Here is a 23,787-nt window from a genome sequence, read left to right as displayed (position 1 = left end):
CGTTGTTGTTGTTGCGAGATGGAAACTGGAAGGCAAACCCACCGCCACCGGCCACCAATTCCGATGATTCCGATGGAGAAAGTGGATGACCTGCGGCGTCGACCACGAAGTGGATAAACTTTGATAAGTTGGGAAAATTGGAAAATCACAAATCGAAACCCTGGGGTGGACCTGCGATCGAAATGCGATCAGGGAATTCAAAGGAGTATTTCCGTAATCCCTTATCGTAGCTTCGGAAATTGGAAAAACGATCTGATAAGCTGTTCAATGAAACAAAACTCAATGAAATGCCAGTCCGGAAGATATTTTCGTGGAAAATCCAAATCACCTCTTCCTTTCCAACTCGAACAGCGCACGAACCCGTTGACCGGAACTCGAATTTCGGATATCATTTCGCGAAACCGCGAATGAGGCAACCACCTTACCTGTAATGCACATCATTTCCGTGCGTTTCGGCATTTTGATTTTCAATTTCATCCCGACCGATCGGCCGACCTAACACCCCCATAACGATGCACGCACACCCACCCACTCCTCCCTCCTTCCACCGCTCGGAATGCGTGATTACTTGCCGTTCGATCGGTAATGGCCAGCTTGAAAGCTTTATGTTGGCTGTTCCACTATTCATTAACATTCCAGATATCATTTTCAATCCAACGCCGGCAGCCAGCGGCCGCCGTCGACGCCGCCGCCACCTCCACTACCATTTGGCGAATCGTTTCGGTTTTATTTTATTGCATTTTTGCGCGCTCTCTGCCCCGGGCTCTGGTCTGGCCTGGCCTGGTCTGGTCTGGCCTGGCCCGGACCGGATTGGTCTGGTAATGTGCTCATGCTCATGTCCGATTTTCGACCGAAGCCGCTTTAATTCATTTCCCCTAACTTTTCATTGCTTTCCATCGGTTGGCAGACCACGCGGGGCTCGATTTTCGTGCGTGTTCATGGATCCCGAATCATTTAGCACCGGCCTTTTACGGGGGAGAGGAGGGGCTGTGGTAAAGGGGATTTGTCATGGATGCTTGACTTTTGGTTTCGGGCACACAAAGCTGTAAAGCAACGACCGCATCTAACGAGGTGTTACCCTTCCCCGGGGGGTGGGCGATAATGATGATCCGAGATGGACACTCCGGGGTCCTTTCAACGCGCCCAACGGGAGGGAGGGAAGGGAGGGCATTGGAATCACGCAATCAGTCGAGGTATCGCGTTAATTATTTACCATCGATCAACGTGCCCGCCGTCGACCGTCGACTGTCGAAGTTTGGACGAATGATTGACAGGAGTGTAATGTAGGCCCACTTCCCGGTTTGCTGGTTTGCGATTAAAATCCCTCTCCCCGGCATGAGGATACTAATTGGCGCAAACGGGCGCAACGATTTAGTGCGTCGGTGATTCAATTATGGCGGCCAGAACTTTGTGACGCGCGATTTGGGCGAGCGGCGGAATCATGTGTGCGATCGAAGCAACCCTCGAGGTCAAAGCGGCGAGCGAGCAAGCGAGAAATGTTTTTCCAAGGAAATGGCCAACTTTGATCGCGCTGTGTAGTGGTGGATGAGAAGGAGGAACGCTGTGAGGAACGGAGAACATTGATGCGCATCGATAATTTTGGCGTTCTAGGGAAAGCAATCGATGAAGGTCGAACGAATGGTCAATTCTGGAAGCTTCCTGACAGCATTTGGCCTTAACAGCAGCCAGCGCCAGCGCGAAAGGCAGCGAAAGCATTGAAGGTTTCGAGCAAACGATATAGCTTCCATCCGATGCGTAACCGATGGTGGTCCGAGCAGGCCAAACCAAAAAGGCCAAACACAAAGCTGAACTGTTCTGGTTCAATCGGACAGCGTAGTGCAGCGTGTAATGTGGGTTGTGATGTCGGAACACCCAACGATGCTCCCTCACGCCATATCGAGGAAAGGAATTGCAAACTTTATCATTTCCTCGCTACTGTTGGTGCCGGTGGTGGTGCTACAACCACCCCTTGGGTTTGCGCGTTTCATCGCGCATGTTGCATTGCGTGGAGTGTGTGTTCGATCGATCGACGGTATTTCCATGCCCCTTTGTGCGCTGGAGTGAGGCAATGGGCGGTTGTTGATAACCAAAGTGCATCAGTTGCAGCATGCCAGGTAGGTGCGTTAATGCGTTTTGATCAAACCATTCGAAATCGGAGCTAGCGTTTGCTAGTTTCGAAACTTTTTTGTGAATTTCTTGTGCTTTTTTTGCAGTTCCAACGCCTTCAGCGTCCTTATGTGACATTTTTAAATAATCTCCACTCGTTTGCTTATCACACACACACACACCCGTGCTCGGATATCATAGAAGAAACATCGTGGCTTCCTTGGGCGCGCGATTACAAACGCGCTCACGGTGGACCGACCGCTTACTAACGAGATAATTATACGCGATACTGGAACATTGGTTACGGTCTGGTTCGTCCCGGGTCCGTAACACCGTATGGATGCCCTGGTGCACACACACACACACACATCCCGACTAGCCACCAAGACGTACGTCCCAAGGTTGGCAGAAGCTGTGCAGAAGAAGCAACAGTAACAGCAGCAGCAGCAGCAGCAGCTTCTGCATCTGCAGCTAGAAGCTTCGAGGAGTCTCCGAGCAGAAAGCAACGGTAACCGACCTTCGGTTGTGCGAAACCGTTTCAACACGGAGCACCGGATCCGGACCGAAGAACGAACGAACGAACGGACCACCCTTTCCTCGTCGCCTCGGTTGCCGCACTTCCGGTGACTCACCTTTCGTCTGGAGCTGATATAACATATGTTTATGATTTGTTCATTATTCGGCGCGAGTGTCGGGCCACCGCCGGTGAAACTCTAGCAGCCCAACGAAGCAGCAGCAGCAGCAGCAGCAGCATGATGGCCACCACGGGGTGATGTAATATGTAGAAGCGGTGTAGCCGAAACCACCGGACTACCGGAGCTACCGATTTACGTCACGAGAGCGATGCTCTCCGTCGGTCGGTGCGTTATGATAAGTAAATTGAGTTCGCTTCGGAACGCTGCACGGTTGGAAGATCACATTTCAATGCGAGCAAGGTTGTTACCTTAGCGGAGAGCATAAGGTGACCAACTGATTAAGGGTTCGTTTGTGGACTTGTTTTTTTCCCTCAATTTTCCTATTCCCTGCGACAGTTCGTATGGTTTTTCGGGTTTGGAGAAAGGCGTGTTTTCGTGGAGACAAGAATCAATACGCGTTTTAATCCAGATGGGATTGGTTAGATAATGAAATACAGCTAAATTTATTCAAGAAAAAAGGATACGTAGTACCAATAAAGTAGGATTAATGATATGGTCAAATTATATAGCTTTGATCAATTTGTTGTTTTAGACGTGTTCCGCTATTTCCATAATTGCATCAACCCTGTGCAAAAATGCTCATAATACTTTTTAGCATTTTTTAAATTATTATCTAAAATACTCAACAGAGTAAGATACATATTTTTGTATCGAAGAAAAATCCAGAAAAACCGTTGAATTTGATTTGAAAAACTCTAATTGAATGATCCAATATATCGTCTACTCAGAAAACGACGATTTCTAGTAAATAAGCGCGATGAACATAAGAGTTATCGAACCAACTGGTGTGAATTGAAGAAAATTGAGTTGCATCGCTTGCTCTAAGTTTGTTTGACAAGCAAAATGGGTGCGATGAAATCATTCAACCGATCATAACCTACTACACACCGAACTATGCGCGAGGCTGAGCTTTATAGTCGCTTTGCCAAGTGCCTCTCGGTTGCCAGATTCGCCTCGCCAATTTACATCCATTTCGTTAATAACCCAACGACCAAAAAGCCATTAAAAGTGTGCGGAAACAATGGGTGCACCCATCCACCAGCCTGTACCGGGTGGTGGCCGGCTTCTTCGGGCGTTAGTGTCATAAAAACACGACGAAAGTGCACGACCAGCCAAGCATTATGCCCCGATGACGATGACGATGACGGTGCGATTGAGATTGCATTTTGCACAAAGAAAGCAGCAGCCTCAACGCTGATCGCGGCCCATTCCGAGATGAAGCTCTGATGCTTCGCCGTCGGTTGCGTTGGTAGTGGTGAGAAAGTTATTCCCCAAAAAGTTTTCCCTCCCGGCTCGCCTCACATGGACCACCGGCAGTTGGTCCGTTCTTTGGTCAAGGAAGTGAGAAACACAGACACGAAATGCTGCTTTCGCGCTGTTCGTACAACGGGGTTTTTTTTTTCGCGAAAATTTGCTAATTTATGCATTCGATTTTTTGCTGCTCCTCCCCTTTCCAGCTTTTCACTTGACCGAAATTGGGCGCGGTTGTGTGCGCAAGATGAAGGAAGGATGTAGACAATTTGGAATTTGAATTCTTTCGCGTTTTTTGCTCTCTGACGCTTTCAGTGTTTGCCAAACCCGGGCCAACCAACCAGCCAACCGGGCTGATGAATAATTTCGGATTTTCTATCATTTATGCAATCTTCTCTCATCGCCCGCCCGTGCGGCCAATGCAACGCCAGGCCATGGATGGTTTTAATTGAGTTTGGACTCCGGAAGAGACGATAAGAAGCAATGGCCCGAATGACGTAGCGAGGTGCCTCTTCCATTGGATTGAATCGGAGAGATATGCAAAATGGAATGCATAACGCAGGCTCTCAACGCACACACACACACATCCAATAGAGCTGAAACGAGAAACAATTTCTAAATGAAATAAATGCCCTTTGCCTCTTCGAACGTGGTGATGCACTAAGCGAAACAGTTGTTTGTCTTTATTTCTCACTACTACTAGGGTTGTCACACGTTGCATTGGGTTTCTCAAGGTACAATCATAGTTTTGCTGCGAGCTGTTGCTGCTGCTACTGTTGCTGATGAAGAATCCTTTACTCTGGGCTTTTAGCTTTCACTTTACTATGAGGACCGTCTCGCTCGGTATCGCTTCCGTTTCTTCAATTGTTGTGTGTTCAGGTGTTGAGATCGGTGTGTTTGAGGTGAGGTGTCTCATTGTTTCAGGTATTTGCATTTTAGGATTTCAGGTTGATTACTTCAGTTGTACCAGCACCATGAAGTAGGTAACAACGGCTCCAAGAACCTAGTGGTATGAGCGAGAGACAGAGATGAGATAAGAGAGAATGTTAGCCCATAACCCCGGATTCGATTTGCAGTAAAAGCGAGCAAAAGACCCCAAGGGGCAACGCGCAACTTACCGAAGCGAACAGATCCAGCGAGACGGTGAAAAATTTGGCTCCGGAAATGGTCATCGCCTTCTGGCACTGCTGGCATACGATCTGGACGAAGGTTTTCGCCTCTTCGGAACCGTCGTACCAGTGGCACGAGTAGGCCGCCTCCATTACGGATGAGCTCTGGAAGTCGGAGTCGAGTCGGAAGAGAAGAGACGGATTACCATTTCATAATGCTGGCAACCGGATGCTCAACCGGCTTCATCCGTACCTCCTCGATGAGCCGATTGCCGAAGATGCAAAAGAGAAACACTTGGGCCAGGGCGTAGCATAAGTACCCGATCACGGTCAATCCGTACACGTTGACGCCATCGATTTTGGTGGCCTGGTAGGCGAGCAGCGTCAGCTTGATGGTGGACGTCAGCATGTGCAGCAGTAGCGCCGGTCCGTACGTATCACCGATGGCCGTAACGAGTCTGCCGAAATGAAGACGAGTGAGAAGCAGATAAGAGCAGCAGCAGCAGCAGCAGCAATAGCAGTTCTTGGATAGAGGAAAGACCGCAATCGAGCCTTCGAGCGTTCTCGATTGGTGCCGGAATTGGTGACACTTTTGCTTTTCTCGGTAAACTTTGTAATCATCGATCAAGTCGGCTTCGGCTTAGGTTGCCAACGAGTTTCTCGACGATAGGAAACGATGATGAAATGCTATGAAACCGGCTCTCGGAAGAGCAAAAACATCGTTTCTGATATTCGTGAATGGACTCCGGGAACTGTCAAACGGTCTGCTAATAGGTATTACGGTCGCTTGAGTGAAATTTGCGCCGGCACATTTCGAGGAAAGTTCCAAATGTTATTGATCTAGTGTGAGCTCGTTTACCATCCGGTGGTGATGCTAAATGAGTCGGAGAACCCAATGAGGCAAAGCACACATCAATCCTAAGACGATTATTGGTCGCACGCTTATGCTTTGGTGAGTTCCACAAAATCACCAACAAACTCAAACAAGCCGGTCGTTTGGTAACCACCGACCGACTGTTGGTGTGGTGTGGCTATCGAGTTGAGTCGTTCGCGTCTTAAAGAGTTCTTTTCATCCGAATGTGGCATGCCACCAGGAGGGACTGTGGTCGGGCACCTAACGACCTTTCTAATCCCTAGCGCTATGCTTGGTGCTTTCGCCATCGCCAGTGCTGGACGAGAAGTGAAAAGTGTTCCAGAACCGTGGTTAATTCAAAACTCAATGCTCTGGAGCAATGAAAGCGAGTGGAAACAAAAACGAAACGAAAAAAACCCGAGGTTGGATAGAATGAAATGGGCTCAAAGCTCAACACAAGCTACCGGGCGAGGATACCAAGCACCACCACCCACAGACACACTCGGATAGACAGACGAACAGAACGACACATGGTGACGGCTGGAGGGCTTTTCTTGTTTCCGTTAAACGGCCCCGGTGGCGCGACCGACGCGCTGGCACACATTCCGCGCGACAGTCGGAACAACCCGCAATGCCCGCGCACAACACAAGGAACGTGGAAACAAACACATGGAATAATGCTCTCTGGGAAATCTCGCTCCCGGGAAACTCCCTTAGAGCTCGCAGCATTCCAATTCTGTGCCCGAAAGAAGGTAGACGCTTTGCCGGTGTGTGTGTGTGTATGTTTGTCGTGTGATGATGGGCTGCAGGTTAGCGACTACGGGAACAATTCCCTGTCACTGATGGTCCGTCCGATGTAGCGATACTGCGAAGTACGTCGATGACAGCCAACGGTGCCACGCGGCGTGTCGCATTCGCAGTCGGCATTTTGCTTTCCGTTTTGATGGTCCGCGAGGAGCGAAGAACTTTCGGCGCAAAGTTGGATTGCTGCGATGGTCTTAAACCCGCTGCCAAATTTCGTATGCGAACACTAAGGACACCGGCTGACGGCACGACATCATCGCGCGTATCGCGGAGTATCGCGAGTTCAATAAATGGAGTTTTCCGTGTTCGCATGTGGCCATCCGGAGTGGAATGGAAAGTGGAAACATAAACACAAACACGCCTGACATACGCCCGTTCTCACACACCGACAGAAACGATCTGCAAAACCAAGCCACGTCACGATGACGCTGTGTGCTGTCAGGATGATAAGCAATGTGGTGGCGGTTTGGTGGAACTGCATATCGATTATACCGGTCTCGATGGTCGGGTCGAGGGCAACACTGGACCCTGTTAGCATTATGTGGCCTCAACCGATGGTGGTGGTGAACGTTGGTGAACGAAAGCCAAATATTGCCAAATCAAGTCGACGTGTCTAACGAAATTTACTGCTGTATTAGGCGAAACAGATGCCACTGCCAATGACTCCGCTTTCGAAACCGTTCGTTGGTTCCAGGCCACCGATGCGATGCCTGTAATCCCGAGAGCAACGATAACAAGCCAGCACCAGCCAGCCGGAGTTAGCCGGAGCGGCAAGTCCGGATGATTCAATTTTCGTTCGCCCGTTCGTGTGGCAGCTAAACGTTTTCCGATCTACCGAACATTTATTCGCTTTGGCGCGGTTCGAACGGTCGGTCGGTCTGGGGGGGTTGGTTTCTCGGACGATTTATGGGACAGAGGAAAGCGCCCGCAGTAAGGCATCCGAGGCAGGTTCCGATTCCCATCTGTTGGGTCTCGATAGCACCGCGTACCCTAAGCTTACCCCATGATACAATCCGGCCAGTTGCTGGTGCGGTGTACCGAGGAGATGGAAGTAGCGATAGGATTTGAGAATATTTGCCAAACGATTTACGCCCTCCATCTCCGCGCACAGTTGCTTACGGTGACGTGCTGTATGATGTAAAATGGTTCGCGCACCGTCGAGTCGAGTCATTGATCAGGATTTGGGAGGATTTTCCAAAACAAAATGGCCGCGTCAGAACCCGGGGGGGGATGAAGGTGAATGATTTATGAAAAATGTTTTCAATAACGGCAGCGACGAAAAAAGATATGTCTTGCCTTGCAGGCACACAAACACAGACACAGACACACAAACCATGGATCGGTGACCTGGAACCGGCAGAAAGGTAATTTTCTTATCTTGAAACGTTCACGACGAACAGAGACGATCATCCGACGATGGTGACAACGGTTTAAGTGGTCGTCTCCTTGAAGGAAACAAGGAGTTCAGTGTGCCGCTCGGTGCAAATAGGAGCTATCGATGGCGAAGGAGAAGAACGAACTCCTCTCCCCCAACCTGTTGACGTCCTTTTAGTACCTAGGACCCAGCACGGGACGTATATACAACCAATTTAATGTCGTTACTTGAGCCAAGTACTCATTTCATCATGATTACAGCTGAGCATTCGCCATTAGAATGCCGCGGAAAAACGGTGCCGCAAATACCGGCGAAGGAAAGGCAGAAAAGAGAAGCATCCAGCATCCTTAAGGTTGCTCGAACCGGCTCGTGTTGGCCCATCCCCAACGTCTACGATACGAGAGCGCTCGGGAGCGGTTCCTTTTCTTGGCCCCGGCAAGGCACGGCTTGGTTCCTCGTTGGTTGTTCCTCTTACTCCGTCGTTTCGATTGTCGTTGCTTTCTCGAAGTGAAGCGCACACTTGAGCGCAGAACGAACGGAACGGGAGAACCACAACCATCCGGAGTGGGGGGATCTGTTTTTGCTTGTTGGCGAAATGACCTACCGTACGACGTGCTTGTGCCGCTCGACCCAGTACTTGATGGCGCTCCGTACCATCATCTCCTGGTTCCGGCTGAGCCCGTTCGGGTTCCCGTTCCGGCCGTTCTCGTCGAACGTTTGCAGGGTCGTCGGTGCCCGGAACTGAGCGCCCCAGTCCGCCTTCGAGCTGTAAATGCCGCTCAGATCAAAGTCCTTCACAGGTTCGGGTTCCTTTTCTGTGGATTTAAATGAAAGGGGAGAAGAAAAGCATGAAAGTAAAAGAGTAAGAAAGTGATAAGAGATCGGATCGGCCGGATGCCACCCGGCGACAGAAATAAACAAACGGACACCACATCACATCCAAACATCACCAGCAGCAGCAGCAGCAGGTGACATGGAAAGGGACATTGGATCACACGGAAAAACAAGAGTGTTGAAGAAGATGAAAGGAGATTTTCTTCCGCTTTTCCTTTCAATTCCATTGTATTTTCATTTGGAAAAGTGATATATATTTTTAGGGGGAAATCATTTGGAGAGAATTATCTTCCCTGGACATCAATAGCAGGATCAAACAAACCTTTTCGGTTGGTCGCTTACTAGAGTTGCAGGGCCCCCGGTTTTTAACTCACTATCTCTAACATGCCAATCAAGCGCTCTACCAATCGAACCCTCTCTCTCTGTCGGTTGAAAGCCTCCCAAAAACCGCGCGCGCTACTAAAGCCACTCCCGTGCTTCACTATTGAGTATCTTTTGGCCACTGTGCCACAATCAACACACACACACCAAAAAGCAACCGATAATAAACTAGCTCGCCGATCGGCAGACAGATCCGGGGATGGTATGAATTGAAATTCTCTCCAAAATGAAACACGCACCCTTCAGCTTCAGCGGCCACCTCCATCAAAGAGATGAAAAGGCGACAGCAAAAGGGACAAAAAGTCGCAGCAGCAGCGAGGGCAAACATCACCACCGAGGGAGGTTACGATGAGGGTGGTTTTTAATATGCATTTCGCGTAGCACTCCGAGCGGCCACCGCACTCCGGGCGCACGCCGCCGTGGTTGTCACGCGGTGCCGCGAGCCGGTGAGAAGTTTGCGCGTGAACCGTATTGAGTGATTTGCACTACAGCGCGATCCATAACGTTGTGGTTGATGATAACCTCGCGTCAGATATGCCATTTGCTTTCGTTTCGGTCCGCCTTTTAGAGTTTGTGTGAACATAAAACATTGGCACAGCACTGTGGCAAACCATTAGTGTGGCCTGTGGCCACATTGAATCCCACCACCAGCAGCAGCAGCAGCAGCAGCGGCGGCAGTGGCGTGTTTGCTGTGGCGTGGTGCTAGACGCAGACACCGACTGCCGATGGCCGGTGTGGGATGGTGAGAATCTATTTTTAAACTTCAATTTATAGGATGTTTTCTGCTGGCCGTTTTTTTCCACCTCTTGTCCTGTTTCAGCTTTTCCGAGAACCGAGAGCCACCAAACCACGCACCAAAACCAACAGTATCAGCACCAGCGGCCGGCCGGCTACACTTGTCACGCTCGCCCACTTTTTCGTCCTCGCGAATAGTAACATTGGAGCCAAGTCTGGTCCTGGACGGTGGTCGGCAACCGGCAACAGTGGTCCTCCTCCCAAGCGACTAGACAGACAAAGTCATTCCATCATCATCATCGTCGTCGTCGTCGTCGTGGTCGTCTCTGATGTGTTCAGTCCGTCCGTGTCGGAACCTCCTGGTCTTCCTGGCCTAGCTTCCGGTCTGGCTAGTCTCGCTCAATCTCACGAATTCTTCTCGTAAAAGCCACAAAGCACACACACACACGCGAGCACGGTACGTACCTTCGTTGAGGATCAGCTCAGATTTGGAGCCAGCTGAAATTGCTCGGAAAAGCGCCGCCGAGTTGGGCCGGTAGGTGTCCAGCGAGGCAGAAAGCTCCATTAGGGGCCGCATGATGCCCTGGTTTAAGCACCGCGAGCGAGCAAAAGAGTGATGAGGTCAATTACGGGGATGGCGTCGTTTCGTGGCCGTGGCAAGATGGTCGATTCGCCGATGCCCGATGCCCGATGCAATCCACCAGAGACGCGTTGGTTCGGTTGGAGAACGTGTTGAAGAGAAGGATCAAGCATAAGGGAATCGAGACGAGCGAGAGAGAGAAGGAAAGTGAGTGAGTGAGTGAGGCCCCTTGGGTGGGAATTGAGCTGACCGACCGACCGACCGACCACTCAATCGCCATTACCTTCAAATGTTGCAGCTGCTCGCAAGCCAACAGCAGCCAGGAACAGAACATGACATCGACGAGGTTGCTCTGGACCATCGAGAACAGCAAATAGTAGATCTGTGAAGAGGGAAACCGAGAGGAAAAGGGAGAGAGAGAGAGAGAGAAAAAAGCGCCAACCAGGCAGTCAGTGCACTAGCTAATACATTAACGTGGTGATGGCTGGGGCGGTGTTTAGTGTTGGGCCCGAGCAGCATCGTCTGTCTAGACCAAGACGTCCAGACGCATTCGCCGGACTACTAGATTGATGAGAGCAATATTGATTGCAAGTGTTAACAACTTGGTCGTGGGCGAGCGCCTGGCCATCACTCGGGCCAAGCCCGAAAATCAAAACGGTCAGCGGCTCTCCCTCCCCCCCCGTAAACCCTTCTCGAGATCTGGAGTCTTGGACAGTCCACCGTCTCCCCCTGGAAGGCGGCTTTCTCAAGCATGAAAAGTCCATTAAGCGCTTACGAGGGGAAATAAAATTAAAAATACCCATCAAACTTTATTACGCTCCGGCACCGGTTCTGGGTCCGGAAGCGGAAGTTTCGGTGTAGGTTCCTGCACAACCCTCCCCCCTCCCGGGGGCCCTGCTGTTCGTCACTTACCCAGAGACGATACTATTTAGAGTTGAAGATAATTCGTCTGCATCCTGCACTAGCGGAGCGCCAGAAAGATGGCAGCCGCTTGTATGGACAAAGAAAATGAGGAGTGGGGTGGGGCCGGGCTATCTTATCACCGCTGCTGCACCGCTTTGTCTTTATGACCTCGTTTGCTTTAACGATTATTAAAAGACCAATTACAATCTCCTCCATTGTTTGCTAATGAATTGTGCAGCGCTGGGACATTTTCGGTGAGGGTCACCTTGACATCCTGGCATGAAATCGACACAATTCATCCTTAAAAAGCATCGCAATGTTGTGCTAATATTTCAAAGCGAACGTAAGCGACCGCTTTAATCACCTTTTTGGTGGTCATTTTGTCACGTTCGCATCGCGAGCCATTTTCATGGGTTGCTGTGATGAGACAAAAAAGGAAAAAAGGGCCACTGTACCTTTCACCGAGACTTCAAAATTAGGTTCTAAACGGACCCTCGCCTGTCAGTTGCATAACCGAAGACCGAGAGCCCACGCGCAAAAATGGTAATCTAGGAAAGTAAAAATTGTTCCGACATGCCGCATAATCATCGCTTTCTCCATCGTATGTCCGCCCGAAGCTAGACCCATCCCTACAAAGCTCACAAAGCACCGGCAAGGCCTTCAATTTCTTTTCTCTTTTCGCTCTGGTGCTACACGTCTTGCCGTAGTATGACAATGGCGTAGGTCCGTGGTGACTCCTGAATAATGATGATGATGAGGCGAATGATGAGGCTGATGATGAACAGTGCTGCCACCTACGGCACCAAGGGACCTAGCCTAACCTACCTGGTAGATGAAAGAGAAGATGTACGCCGGTCCACTCATCGCATTCCACGGATACCAGGACTTGATGGGCAGCCGAGGGATCTCCACCGTGTACGTTTCGTTCGTTTCCTTATCGAGCACATTCTTCACGCTCTCGCCGAAGAATGTAATCGTGACCCAGGCTGATTTGCAGAACGACGACAAAAAGCATGGCAGAAAGAAGAAAGAATAGTAGAATATCGAGCATCTTTAATCGAGAGAACGCACTGTCTGGGCGGAATGTACGAGCTGGTGATCACGTAATCCCGACGTAGCATCCCGGATGACCAGCATCAAGGGAGCATCGGCATGACGACGGTGATTAATCAACCGGAAGTTCTCTACCTGGATGGATGCGATTCCCGCCGGTTCGCCGGTTCGAGAGTTTTCGGGGATAGAGCAAATGTCCCATCGACGCGAATGAAGCCGTACGGCTTCCGAACGTACTTACCGACAACCGACAGCACGGTGGTCCCCATCACGAGCACCAGCAGCTTGCGCATCTTGGCCAGGGCAATCGAATGGTAGCGTGCATCCGATTCTGCAAACAGTGGATGCGAGTTGGTTTGGTTCCACACGCCCAGTGTACGGTAGAAGTTCTCCGAATTGACCGCAAAGTAGATGAACTTCGTGACCGAGTGTGTGAAGAACAGGGTCGTTATGGTATTGGCCGTAAGCTCATTCACATCATCGGCGTTGGTCGCCAGATTGCCCAAGATGGCAAAGAATTGGAGCAGCACCATGATCAGCGTCCACCAGGAGTACAGCTTCCGAATCAGGATCGGACCGGTGACGTAACGGAACAGAAAGTGGCCGCTCGCTTGCATCAGCCGGATGTTGGGCATCAGGTCGGCCACCAGGCCGACGTACTTGGTAGGTTGCACCTGCATCTGATGGTAGAAAATGGTTAAGTCAAAAACGTGGCAGAAAATACGACAAGCCTTGCTATAGCTTTGATTTATTGACGCTTTAAGCGACTGAATCAACACTCCCGTTCCCGTTCCCGGTGCAGCTGTTTGCAGGCTTATCGACTATAAACAGAACAGCGGGCACCATCGGAGCCGGCGGTCTCTCTGAAATCCTTAGTTCAAACAATACACTGTTCTGATGTCATGATGCCTGTCTGGTTCGAATTCCATAGAGGCTATTCTGTCGTTTCAAAGGCTTCAGAACTTGCTGGTGCACTTCGTGCATCAGGAACTTGGTGCATTTCTTGTACTTCTCATACTCTGCAGCCATTCAAAATGTATTGTGATTTATAGCTCCACAGAGTGGAAAGCAAACTTGAGCAACTGCTACCAAGCAAGGGGATGAATTCTTTCTGTCGTGTAATACTGACTTTTACGGAGTATTATGTTGCCTTCGCACCGGAACACCACCAACGCGCACCGTCGACAGGATAACGGAAACTTATCAAATACTTTTCACAAAACTTGCTCGGATTCACACAAATGTTCAACAACTTTGTCACTACAACACGAGGCGCTGGTCTTGTCACTTGCTAGGAAAGCTGAAGTTGACCGTTTGATGCAACCAGAAGATAGGAAACATTCCTTAAGAAGACAACTCACAAAAGTCTCTCGTCTGCCCATGGGTCACCAGAGGAAAGTAAGTACTTCTTTTTCCACCCCGTGATCAATTCAAGCGTCCATTTTCGTTACGCATCTACATTCAGCTTCAGATTCACTTTCAAGAACAGTTCAATTGTTTTAGGAACGGATGTTTAGTCCCTCGCACTCGGCAGGTCCATCACGTCCGGCGTACAAATCGGTATTAAGCACCCGAGAGTCACACTTGGTCGCAGATCCTTGGTCCATTGTTTCTAGCGCTTACGTGGCCGCTGGGGTTTGGATCCTGCGTGAAAACCACACACATCACCACCACCAGAAACACCGGTCGGTACAGCTGCACCGACGCCTTTAATTTATATTATACACAAACACACACATGCCCGGTAGCATTTCCGGTGTTGAAGTTGAAGCGCCATTCCCAAGGTGGAACATCTGTCGGCCACTAGCGGCTAATAAACATATTTTCCCACCATCCACTTGCCCGGAAATGGCGCGTGTCGATATGTTACAACGACACTCATACGCGGGCCACAGTACCCGCGGATAACGACGACGACGTATGACGGCTTTGGTGGAACAGGTTTTTAAGCGTTTGAATCTTTTATGCTAACAACCGAGCCCATCCATCCATTGATACGGAGAAGGAAACAAAGAGAGAGAGAGAGAGAGAGAGAAAGAAAGAGAAAGAGAGAGACAAGGGGATTCTGATATGTCCTCGACGCCATAAACACACATACACGGGAAGTATATTTCTTTGCTAATTGTTTTTCGCCCTTTCGCTGGAACCAAGGTGCACCAGCAGCGAGCTGACATTGCTCCCGGGCGAAGGACACATCTACCGAAGGGTGTGTCTTGGCATCATTGATTTTCTGCGATCTTTTTTTTGCCCCCCGGGCAAGTGTGCAGTAAGATGTTTTTCTATTTGATAAACTCTCCCTCAAAATAGAGACGATTTAGGAGTTCTTCCCCAAATCCAAATAAACTGCCGCATCATAACCGATAACCGAGCGATCGATCGCGGAGTAGCAAAGAAGAGCACTTTGCTTCCCTCATCTCCATCGCACACGGTTGCTCCAGCTTACGCACCGGGAAGAACCGGTCATTCGGGCAACTATTTGTCGTCTTTGGTGACGTTCGTTCGATTACGTTTGTCATCGGGCCGAGATCCCACGATGAAAAATTAATGCCAACCAAGGACTGGCTAGCAACCCAAGGCCAGCCAGCTAGCCAGCCAGCAGGGCCAGCGGACGAACCCCGTGGATGGGCTCCAAAAGTTTTGTGGCCAAGAAAACCCACCCTCCGGGAGGGTTGAGGAAGAAGAACCTGAGGAGCTCATTGTCATGCTCGTTTTCCTTTCCGCCCCCAGGGCTACTAGATTGTTAGTCTTTCGATTTAGGTTCTCATAAATCATGCAGACACAGTTAAGTCAGAGGACAGTTAAGAGCAGCTCCACTCGTCTATTTAGCGAAAGGAAAGCACACAAACTACCGAGTTATCATAGTTTTGGGGTAAGAATAATGCAGGTCAGTATGTTACGTTATTGTTTCCACTTTCGTTAGGTATGTGCCGTGTGTGTGTGTGTGTGTTTCTCTCGCTTTAAATTCTGCTCTACGGCACTTTACCGGCCGTTTAGGTAATCGTCCCGTTCTTCGAGCAGCAGCTCCTCGCAAATAGCGATAACGTAGATTCCCCCCCATCCCCGGGGCGAGCATAATTTAGAGAAACGTGCTTAGCAGGCCGTGAAACGTTTCCAGTGCTAACACGATCACTAAATTATCATTTTCAGCACCATCGTCGTCTAGCCCGAGGTGGGTTCTAGGGGCGTGGAGGCGACCTTGAGTCTGCACCTGGAGTTGCCGACAGGACATGAACAGGACTGGCCCTGCTGCTGGCCCGATAGCACGGGCGATGGCACACGCCACAGACGCTGGACACACTCGCCTGGAAGCTTAAATAAGCATATTTTATACACCTTCTGTGCCGTGGCCGAAGCACCACCGGGGCGCATCATCATCAACCGAAAAGGAAGACGTGTCTCCCGGAAGGACCTCATTGTCGTGCTCGGTTTCCGTCGCCTTTTTTTTTCTCTCCCACGATTCTTCTTCTTCTTTTTCTTCTTCGTCATCATCTTCTTCATCTTTCATGTTTGTCTCTCGACTTCGAGATGCCCATGAAAAGGTCGACCTGTTCCAGTAAACGGATGATAATGATGGCGATGATGATCCTTTCGTGCAACTTTCACTTTTGCCTCTCCGACTGCGCCGTATGTATGTGCGTGTGTGTGCGAAACTCATCGAACCAGAGGTGAAGGCCGGAGACGGAGAACGGGTTGAATGGCCACATAAAGTGGCCGGACAGGCCTATTAGTTTTACGGCGACACTTATGCGCTCGACGGAGTTCACTCCCACTAAATGGTCCATTTCGGTGCGGTAAACGGAAGGCGCTCCTTTGGTGTCACTTGCTTGCTGTAGGAGTGACGTGTGGGGTACTGAAGGTCATCACTTCATCGTTTACCAGGGGGGGTGGACCCCGTCTCGAACCAGGACTCAAACCAAGGAGCCCATTATCCTGTTGTCATCTCGCGGAGACAAAGCGGAACCACAACTGGGCCACATGTCACGGCATGTGATGTGATTCTGGTTCGCCCAAGCAGCGAGGCGATGATGGATGCGAGGACATTCCATCCATCCTTCCAGCATTCCAGGATTCCAGCGTTCCTGCCAGGGCCTGGGGTTGATGGTTATCATTCCCGTACATAAATAGCTGTCAACGGAATGCGGGGCCATTGTACGCCGCGAAGCCGGTCGGCAGGATCAACCGGTCTCGGTTGGGCCACGCGTGAGTTGGATTTAATTAAAATCGAAATTGATTTTCCCATGGTGGTGGTGGTCGCCGGCATCGTCGGTGGCGTTGTTGGCCCACTCACGGCAGAGCAATTAATGCTTCGCTCATATTTCAGACTTTCCCACGGAATAGTTCTTCGGAATCTTGAAGGATGCGGGCTAACCTCAAATCCATCTCTCAGTAGAGGTCCAAGGAGAGTATAAATAGTGGCTTAGGACAATGGTTTAACACTTGGACGAAACCGAATCGACCATAATGACCCACTCAACAGCAAGGATAAACAATTCAGAAGCGAGTTTAATGTGCTTGTGTTCGTTGATTGGTCCTTGAGGCAGTAGAATCGTACAGGAATAGGCCAGAAGGTGGCTGGGGAACAATCCAATATTCAAACACTCCACGGATTTCAATTGAATGACAATATGAAAATACAACAACCATCCTGCGAACGCGAATATTCTGTCTCTCTGTCGCTCTCTCTCCACTACTCTATTTTCCGTCAAATCAGCACAATTCTGCTTCCAGGCGCGAGCGCGGCAATAGAGTCACCTCCCTCCAAAAAACAAGGGATGAAATGACGACAAAATAGATTCATGGTACATGCTAGCATTCTGGTGCAGCATAAAACATAACCCGTATCCGTACCATCCAAAACGAAAAAAAAGGGTCAAACCTCGTCGTCGGTCCCATCACCCAGTGAACGCCGTTGCCGTTGTCGCGGCTGTCACCCTTTACTCAGCTGTTTTTCCAGGAAAAGCGTTTCGAGTGGACCGCTTTTTTTTGTTTATGCAACCTTACTCTCCCACCCTCTGCGCCGCGCCTTGCAAATGAATGCTTGGAATCGCGTAAACATCTTCTCATCGGTTCCCGTGGGAGTGCGCACGAGTACCTTCCAATCGGCGACTGAGTGCACCGTGAGTGTACCGTGAGTACCGATAAGCGGCGATTCTGATAAAGAAAGGAACTCGGTACAACCCGCTTCCAGAGTGACGACCTCCAGAATCAACGAAAGCGAGTGCTGGCTGGATGCTGGATGCTGTCTCCCGAGGCTGCCGACGGCGATGGCCACGAGGCAGATCCTCATCAGCTCATCCCGCATCCCGCTCACCGTGCTCATGGGATTCCTCAGATCGCTCAGGCTCGCAAGAACGCGAACACCGTCACCGAGAGTTCCCGGTGCTGGGTGGCCGGACGTCGCGTACGCGTCGAACAGTCGAAACTGAACTTCCACGCCGAACGGAAGCACGTGGTTGGCCCCGGTCTGCAGACGCCACTGCTGTTATTGTTGTTGTTGCTGCTGCTGCTGCTGCTGCTATTGCTGCTCTTGCTGGTTCGCACAACGCTCATACATACACACACTCACTTACGTACATACGCATGCGGTGCTATCGAGCGAGCGCTGCGTTCTGTGAGGTGTAACGTGTCCTAGAAGGGAGTAGAAACCAATCGCAGCAGCAACCATCACGAGCACGGCATTTCCGTCAGCCAGGGGACGTCTCGACAACGCGACGCGTTGCCATTGATACCGCGCGAGTGTTGGTTTTGTTTTTTTTTGTTGGCGTGAATCACACACAAATCACAAAGTAAGCCGGGCGGTGGAGACGCCTGGTAGCCCAACACGTTCTCGGTAAATTATTTTCCACTGTTCCCGGTTCGCATTTAGTTCCGGAGAAATCATTTTCCCAGTGTTTCGGTGCATGTGTGTGTGTGTGTGTGTGTGTGTGCGTGGGTATTACCTGGTGAAAGAGAGATAATATCATAAATCCAGTGTTTCCGGTGTACCTTTAACGGAAGGTGTATTGTTTGAAGCCATTAAAACGTGTCTAAAATTTATACGAGTGTGCGGGTGTGTGTGTGTTTGGCAATTGAATTTGATTACCAGCGGAAATGGGAGTGCCGAGCCGCACGGATCCAGTGTCCAGTGACAAGCTAGACGAGCCCATCGAGTGAACAACCGGAACCCGCGGTCCCAGCAAACTCACAGGTCGAGATCAGCAAAGTAAATAAACATTCGAAGCACATTGCCCCCTTCCCTGTCCATTCTCGGACTCACGTACGGCTGTCTGTGAAACGGTGGACACAAAAAATGCGAGGATGGAAGTCCGGAAGCAAAAAAACAGCAGACATCAAACGCTAGATTGTGGTGGAATAACAATCTAATTAATCAAACAACGGTTTGACGAAGGAATTACACGCGTCGCCGTCGTCGTCGTCGTCGTTTTGGTCGCGTCACGTCATCGTTGAAATGTTCCAGTTAATCCGCTTATGTCGCCGTGGCGTACCACGTGGTAGCTGTCACGGGGAAGGCTGTCGGGATGCCTAGACGAGCCGATTACGTTCCCTTCGCGTTCCTTGTGCCCCTTTCCATCGCCAATCCCCTATTTATTGCCTTTCGCGATGGCGACGCTCGAGGTGCGGCATACTTTCACTTACAGAAGGGCGGAAAAACGGGGAAATATGAGACCAAGGGCCATCGCCTAGACCGTCGGGAGGCTGGAATCCGAAAGATATCGACAGAAAGCTTTCCTCCCTAACCTCCGTTGCTTCTGGGAGGCGAGTTAGCGGACGACTTTTGGGCTGGTGCCGATCCTGGTTCGCTCGCTCGAACGTGCTTCGTGCAACCGACGTCGTTGAGCGTCACTCGCGTTAGTAGTGAGTGCCGGAAGCACCGAGAACGCGATGGCCGAAGCCGAATCCTGGCACTCACGGGATCGGCCGGAAGGCGACGGTAGAAGTAACTCCATCCTTCACCTCGTTTCCTGCACGGCAGAGGAAGCCCCGGCGTTGATGCTGTTATGCAATCGCTGCTAAACGCGTCTCGTCGTCGCGGAATGCCACGCCGGGGCGTCCCTTTTTTTTCCTGTGTGTGCTCTCCCCCCCACCCCCCAAATTCTACACGCACCGAACGTGGACACCAGCTGGCGGTTGAAGCATCGAAAAGGATTCGATTTGTGCTTCGTTTTGTGGCCTCTTTGCTTCTCTCTCTCCATCTCTCTCTCACACACACTCTCTCTTGTCCGCTTTACGCTGTCTGTTATTGTTGGCCCCAGCGACGGACGGCGGACAAGTGATAAAGTCTATGATTTGGCGCTTCCGCCCGGTCCACCCAGCGGGGGTGCTTTAATCAAGCGTAAACACACTACATTAGTAGTGGCGGGTGTGTTGTCACAGTGGCTCCATTGATTTCTCGGCCCCTCGGTCCGGCCATGAGCGGAGATTGCGAGCAAATTTGAGGAGAAATCTCGAAGATTATGTGGCGACTAGCTGGGCGTTATTAATCATCGGCCCCCCGGGAGGGAGGCGGCAGGAAGAGCTGGTTGATTAGGGCTTCTTGGGGTGTGATTTTGCGTCGTTGGCTGTGATCCCGTGGCTTCGCACCATCGGTCACAAGTATCCGTAGAGACTGGAGATGGTACGGTTTTGAAGCAGTGGAATCCTTATAATTTTGCGATTCTTGGAAAAGTTGATACAATGGAGTTCATGAAATGGATTGAATTCTTTCCGTTGCTGGAGTGTTGGAGTGCTTCAACGACTACTGGTGCCAGGGAATTTATTGGTTTTCATGGTAAACGTATTGCAGAACCGGGCTCAACGACATCATCGCTCTGAGGTTGTTAATAAACACGACTTATGTCTTATCATAAATGAGCCGCAGATTCATTGCGTGCTGTTCCACGAGATCACACAAGCGATGCATAAGCGAGAGTCACATTCCACACAACCAATTAAACCGATGCAAATGGCTGCATAATTGTCAGGAACACGCTAGAAGTGTTCGTCCAGAATTCCTTGAACACGGACGCGGACGACGAAGAAAGACGCTACCGGTGGGGCCGGCATCGTGCTAAACGATAAATACTTCTCTTCGTGTTTCTCTGGAGTAATGCATGCACCAAGGATCATCAAAAGTGATGAGAATGGGCGGCAATCGACGACCATGACGTCGTCGTCGTCATCGTCGTAGACAACAACTTGAAAGGTCTCTTCCATTCCGCGCTTGATGACGGTACCAGGACATCGGAAACGGAAGCATCGTTGCTGCGGATCCGTAGACGGAAGAGCTGCTTTGGATTTCATTCATGCAAATGTGCCAACAGAGATAAGGGGCGGAAGAAGGGTGTAGAGAGACAGAAAGAAGAGAAGAGAAGAAAGTGTGGGGGTCGTTTTCAGAGTGCATCCCTTGCAATCGCGTACGATGTGAACGCGGTACACCAGCACGTGCATTGTGAATGCCATGCCAGACCGTAAATAGCTCCACCTTCACTAACTTTCTGGTATAACCGTCCTGGTTTCTTCGCTCCAGGACACCCCCTTCCTCCAGTCGGCTCGCCACTGAATGCGAGGCAATTCCGAGAGATGAGAGAACTGATCTACTTACACCGGCCGGTAGTGGTAGCCCCCGGTCCCAGACGATGTTACCCGACATCCCCGGTTATCCCCCCCGCCCGGTCTTGCGTTTCTCTGTTATCTGGTTACCCACAAGCACAAACACGTACACACGCACACACGTACACACGCACACACTCACTTGGTCTCGGAACACCGAAGGTAGCGAACCGAAGATCCTGCCACGAGGCTGGCCGGTCGACAATGGAGCAGCGGGAATCAGCGTCTGGCCGGTTGGACCCCGGAAATCCTTTCATCTAATCATCGTGGGTTGGATGTGTTTTGCAATCAGCGCACTGTGTACCCAACTGATCACTCCACTGACCTTGCTCCATGCGGTGAACATTAGCCCTCGGCCCTCGTAAATGTCAATGTTAGCCAACTCCAGGGGGCTTCCCTTGGTTTCCCTCCCATTGGTGGGGGGTAAAATTGAAATCCTCTTTCCATAGCCATATCTCATCCAGTGCCAGGAATGCCAAAGAGTCTTCTAGTGAGTGAAGTGAAGCGATTTAGTTCTGCTTGTGCCTGGGGAGCTTCGGGAGATTGCGTATCACTCGATGCACGCATCGGCAAATGTTTGCTAAACAATATTCATAATCGTTTGATGAGACTCTCGGTCCCCCCGCGGTACCGTAATGACCGCAGTTTGGTCTAATGAATTGCCTTAAGAGACGATTGAGCGTTACTGATTGATCGATTGCGGGCCAAGTTGGACTCTTCTTTGTGATAGTTTATGGAACATTCAATGCAAGGTTTTGATGCGGAAGTCCGAGCGTAGCGGGGTACACATTTATCATTTCTTTGGCATATTTTGTTATGGGATATTATGCAACCAACTGCTAAGAAGATACATCTTTCGAGTATAAATATGTTTAAGCGAGAGCATAAGAATTAAGCATGTTTCTGCTGCTAAGATTCGTTGGAGGTGAATGCTGCAGCTTGTGAGCTGGTGTACGCCTAAAAATATCTCTTCAAGCGGGTGGAGGGGACATTGGGCACTCACTCCCTCTTTGAGCTTTCTTTTATATTTTTAGTAATATCTGTAGCTATGCTCGCTAAGAGTTGTGCAGAATTGTGTCCACCGTTGCGGTGAAAGGAGGTCAAAGTCAATTGGCAATACGTTTCAGCGAGTCCATTTTGGATTTGGCTACCACTGCAATCACATATCAGGGGATGTAGCTCAGATGGTAGAGCGCTCGCTTAGCATGTGAGAGGTACCGGGATCGATACCCGGCATCTCCAAAATTCATCGTTTTTAGATTACTTTAGTGCCCTATACTATGCAAATTGACATGCCAGGGGTCGTAGGGAGGGCAGGAAATGAAAAGCCTCCCTTCTTAGCCCCCCTAGCCCCTTTCGAATATGATAAAAGAGTAGCATTGCTACGGGGGAGGTTTTAGGTGGGTAGATAGATCCCTCTGAATCCTCTGATAAGCGAAATATATCACTCTTCCTTCTAGAGGATATTGGAGCGTACCCAAAGCAGAGTAGAAGTTGTAAAAGAATGTTGTTGTCGTGTCGAAGGGCCAACATTTTTTATGATTTTTTTATGATGCCAAGCGTCGTAATGATTATACTCAATGATTATCAATTGCTTTGATTTTATAAGACAAATGATTTATCAGATTTGATTTCATTTTGAATAATCTGATTTTATAAGAAAAAATGCTACCACTGTTATTTTTTTCGATAAGATAATTTACCATAATTAGAACATGAAATGCAGTTTTTTAGGTTGTTTATTGAATTGTTTATTTTTACTATATCCAATCAAAAGAATTTGAAAGAGAAAAAGGAGTTAAACAAATTTTGAAAAAATTAACATGTATCGGCTGTAGAGTGAATCTAAACCTCTTCATAACAAACCATTATGTGTAATAGAACATATTGGCTCTCCAGTTGAGGCTGCCGACATTATTCAAGCTGTCGTTTGCCTTTTTGAGCAAAACCATTTCTCTTCTGCGCTTGCTACGTTATCAGATCATCGACAAGAAGCTCACGTTCCTCATAAACCGTAGCCATCATGCGTAGAATCTCTGTTTGCCTACGATGGCAACGCAGGGCACCAAGTAAGACATACCATATTGGCTGGTCGCTGCGCCTATCGCAAACAGTGGAAGCATTAGAGGGGGATATAAAAACTTGAGACGCATCACCGAAGAGGCCGCTATCAAAAGGGCCATGAAAGTCCCGGATCCGTTCGTGACATTTCGCCGACCAAATTTGGTGAACCAATTTTCTATCGCCGCCTCTGTCTCTGTCCGTTTCTTTCCGGTCCTTCCGTCAGGCTTCGTACATAGCTTCGATTGGTTGCGTAACTTTGGACAAAGCATATCTCTTCTGCAAGGACTTATGATCTCAAAACAAAATTGTCAAGAAATTCAATGGTATGTTGTCCGGTGATTGAAAAGTTCATCAAAAGAAGAAAATAGCAGCATCTTCACGCCAGGTATCTCGATGGGTGTTGCCGGAAAACCGAATTAGGGATCAACAAAAAAAACACGGTGATTGATGCGATT

The 23,787-nt window shown here is 49.7% G+C and overlaps 2 protein-coding genes and 1 non-coding gene across 3 annotated transcripts in view; 2 read left to right on the top strand and 1 right to left on the bottom strand.

The window, feature by feature from the left end:
* Positions 1–4,837: 4,837 nt before the first annotated feature.
* On the bottom strand, positions 4,838–14,207 carry LOC125949528 (odorant receptor coreceptor). The gene is made up of 9 exons (XM_049676650.1): positions 13,809–14,207; positions 12,921–13,359; positions 12,452–12,612; positions 11,007–11,105; positions 10,609–10,726; positions 8,798–9,008; positions 5,415–5,619; positions 5,171–5,326; positions 4,838–5,055 (listed from the first exon to the last, which is right to left on the bottom strand). The coding sequence occupies exons 2-9, from the start codon at positions 13,357–13,359 to the stop codon at positions 5,005–5,007; spliced, it is 1,440 nt and encodes a 479-aa protein (XP_049532607.1). The 5' UTR covers positions 13,809–14,207; the 3' UTR covers positions 4,838–5,004.
* Positions 14,208–18,734: 4,527 nt separating this feature from the next.
* Positions 18,735–23,787, top strand: part of LOC125949561 (ras-like protein family member 10B) — a 9,013-nt gene continuing 3,960 nt past the window's right edge. Inside the window, exon 1 of the mRNA XM_049676696.1 lies at positions 18,735–18,881. The gene's annotated coding sequence lies outside the window, so the exon portion shown is untranslated. The remainder of the gene's footprint in view (positions 18,882–23,787) is intronic.
* On the top strand, positions 22,438–22,510 carry Trnaa-agc (transfer RNA alanine (anticodon AGC)). Its single transcript has one exon. It is a non-coding gene; the product is annotated as a tRNA-Ala (tRNA).

This window comes from Anopheles darlingi, chromosome 2 (genome assembly GCF_943734745.1).
Source record: "Anopheles darlingi chromosome 2, idAnoDarlMG_H_01, whole genome shotgun sequence".
NCBI classification, from domain to species: Eukaryota; Metazoa; Arthropoda; class Insecta; order Diptera; family Culicidae; genus Anopheles; species Anopheles darlingi.
Note: the sequence above shows the minus strand (reverse complement) of the source record. Positions and strands in the feature narration are given on the sequence as shown.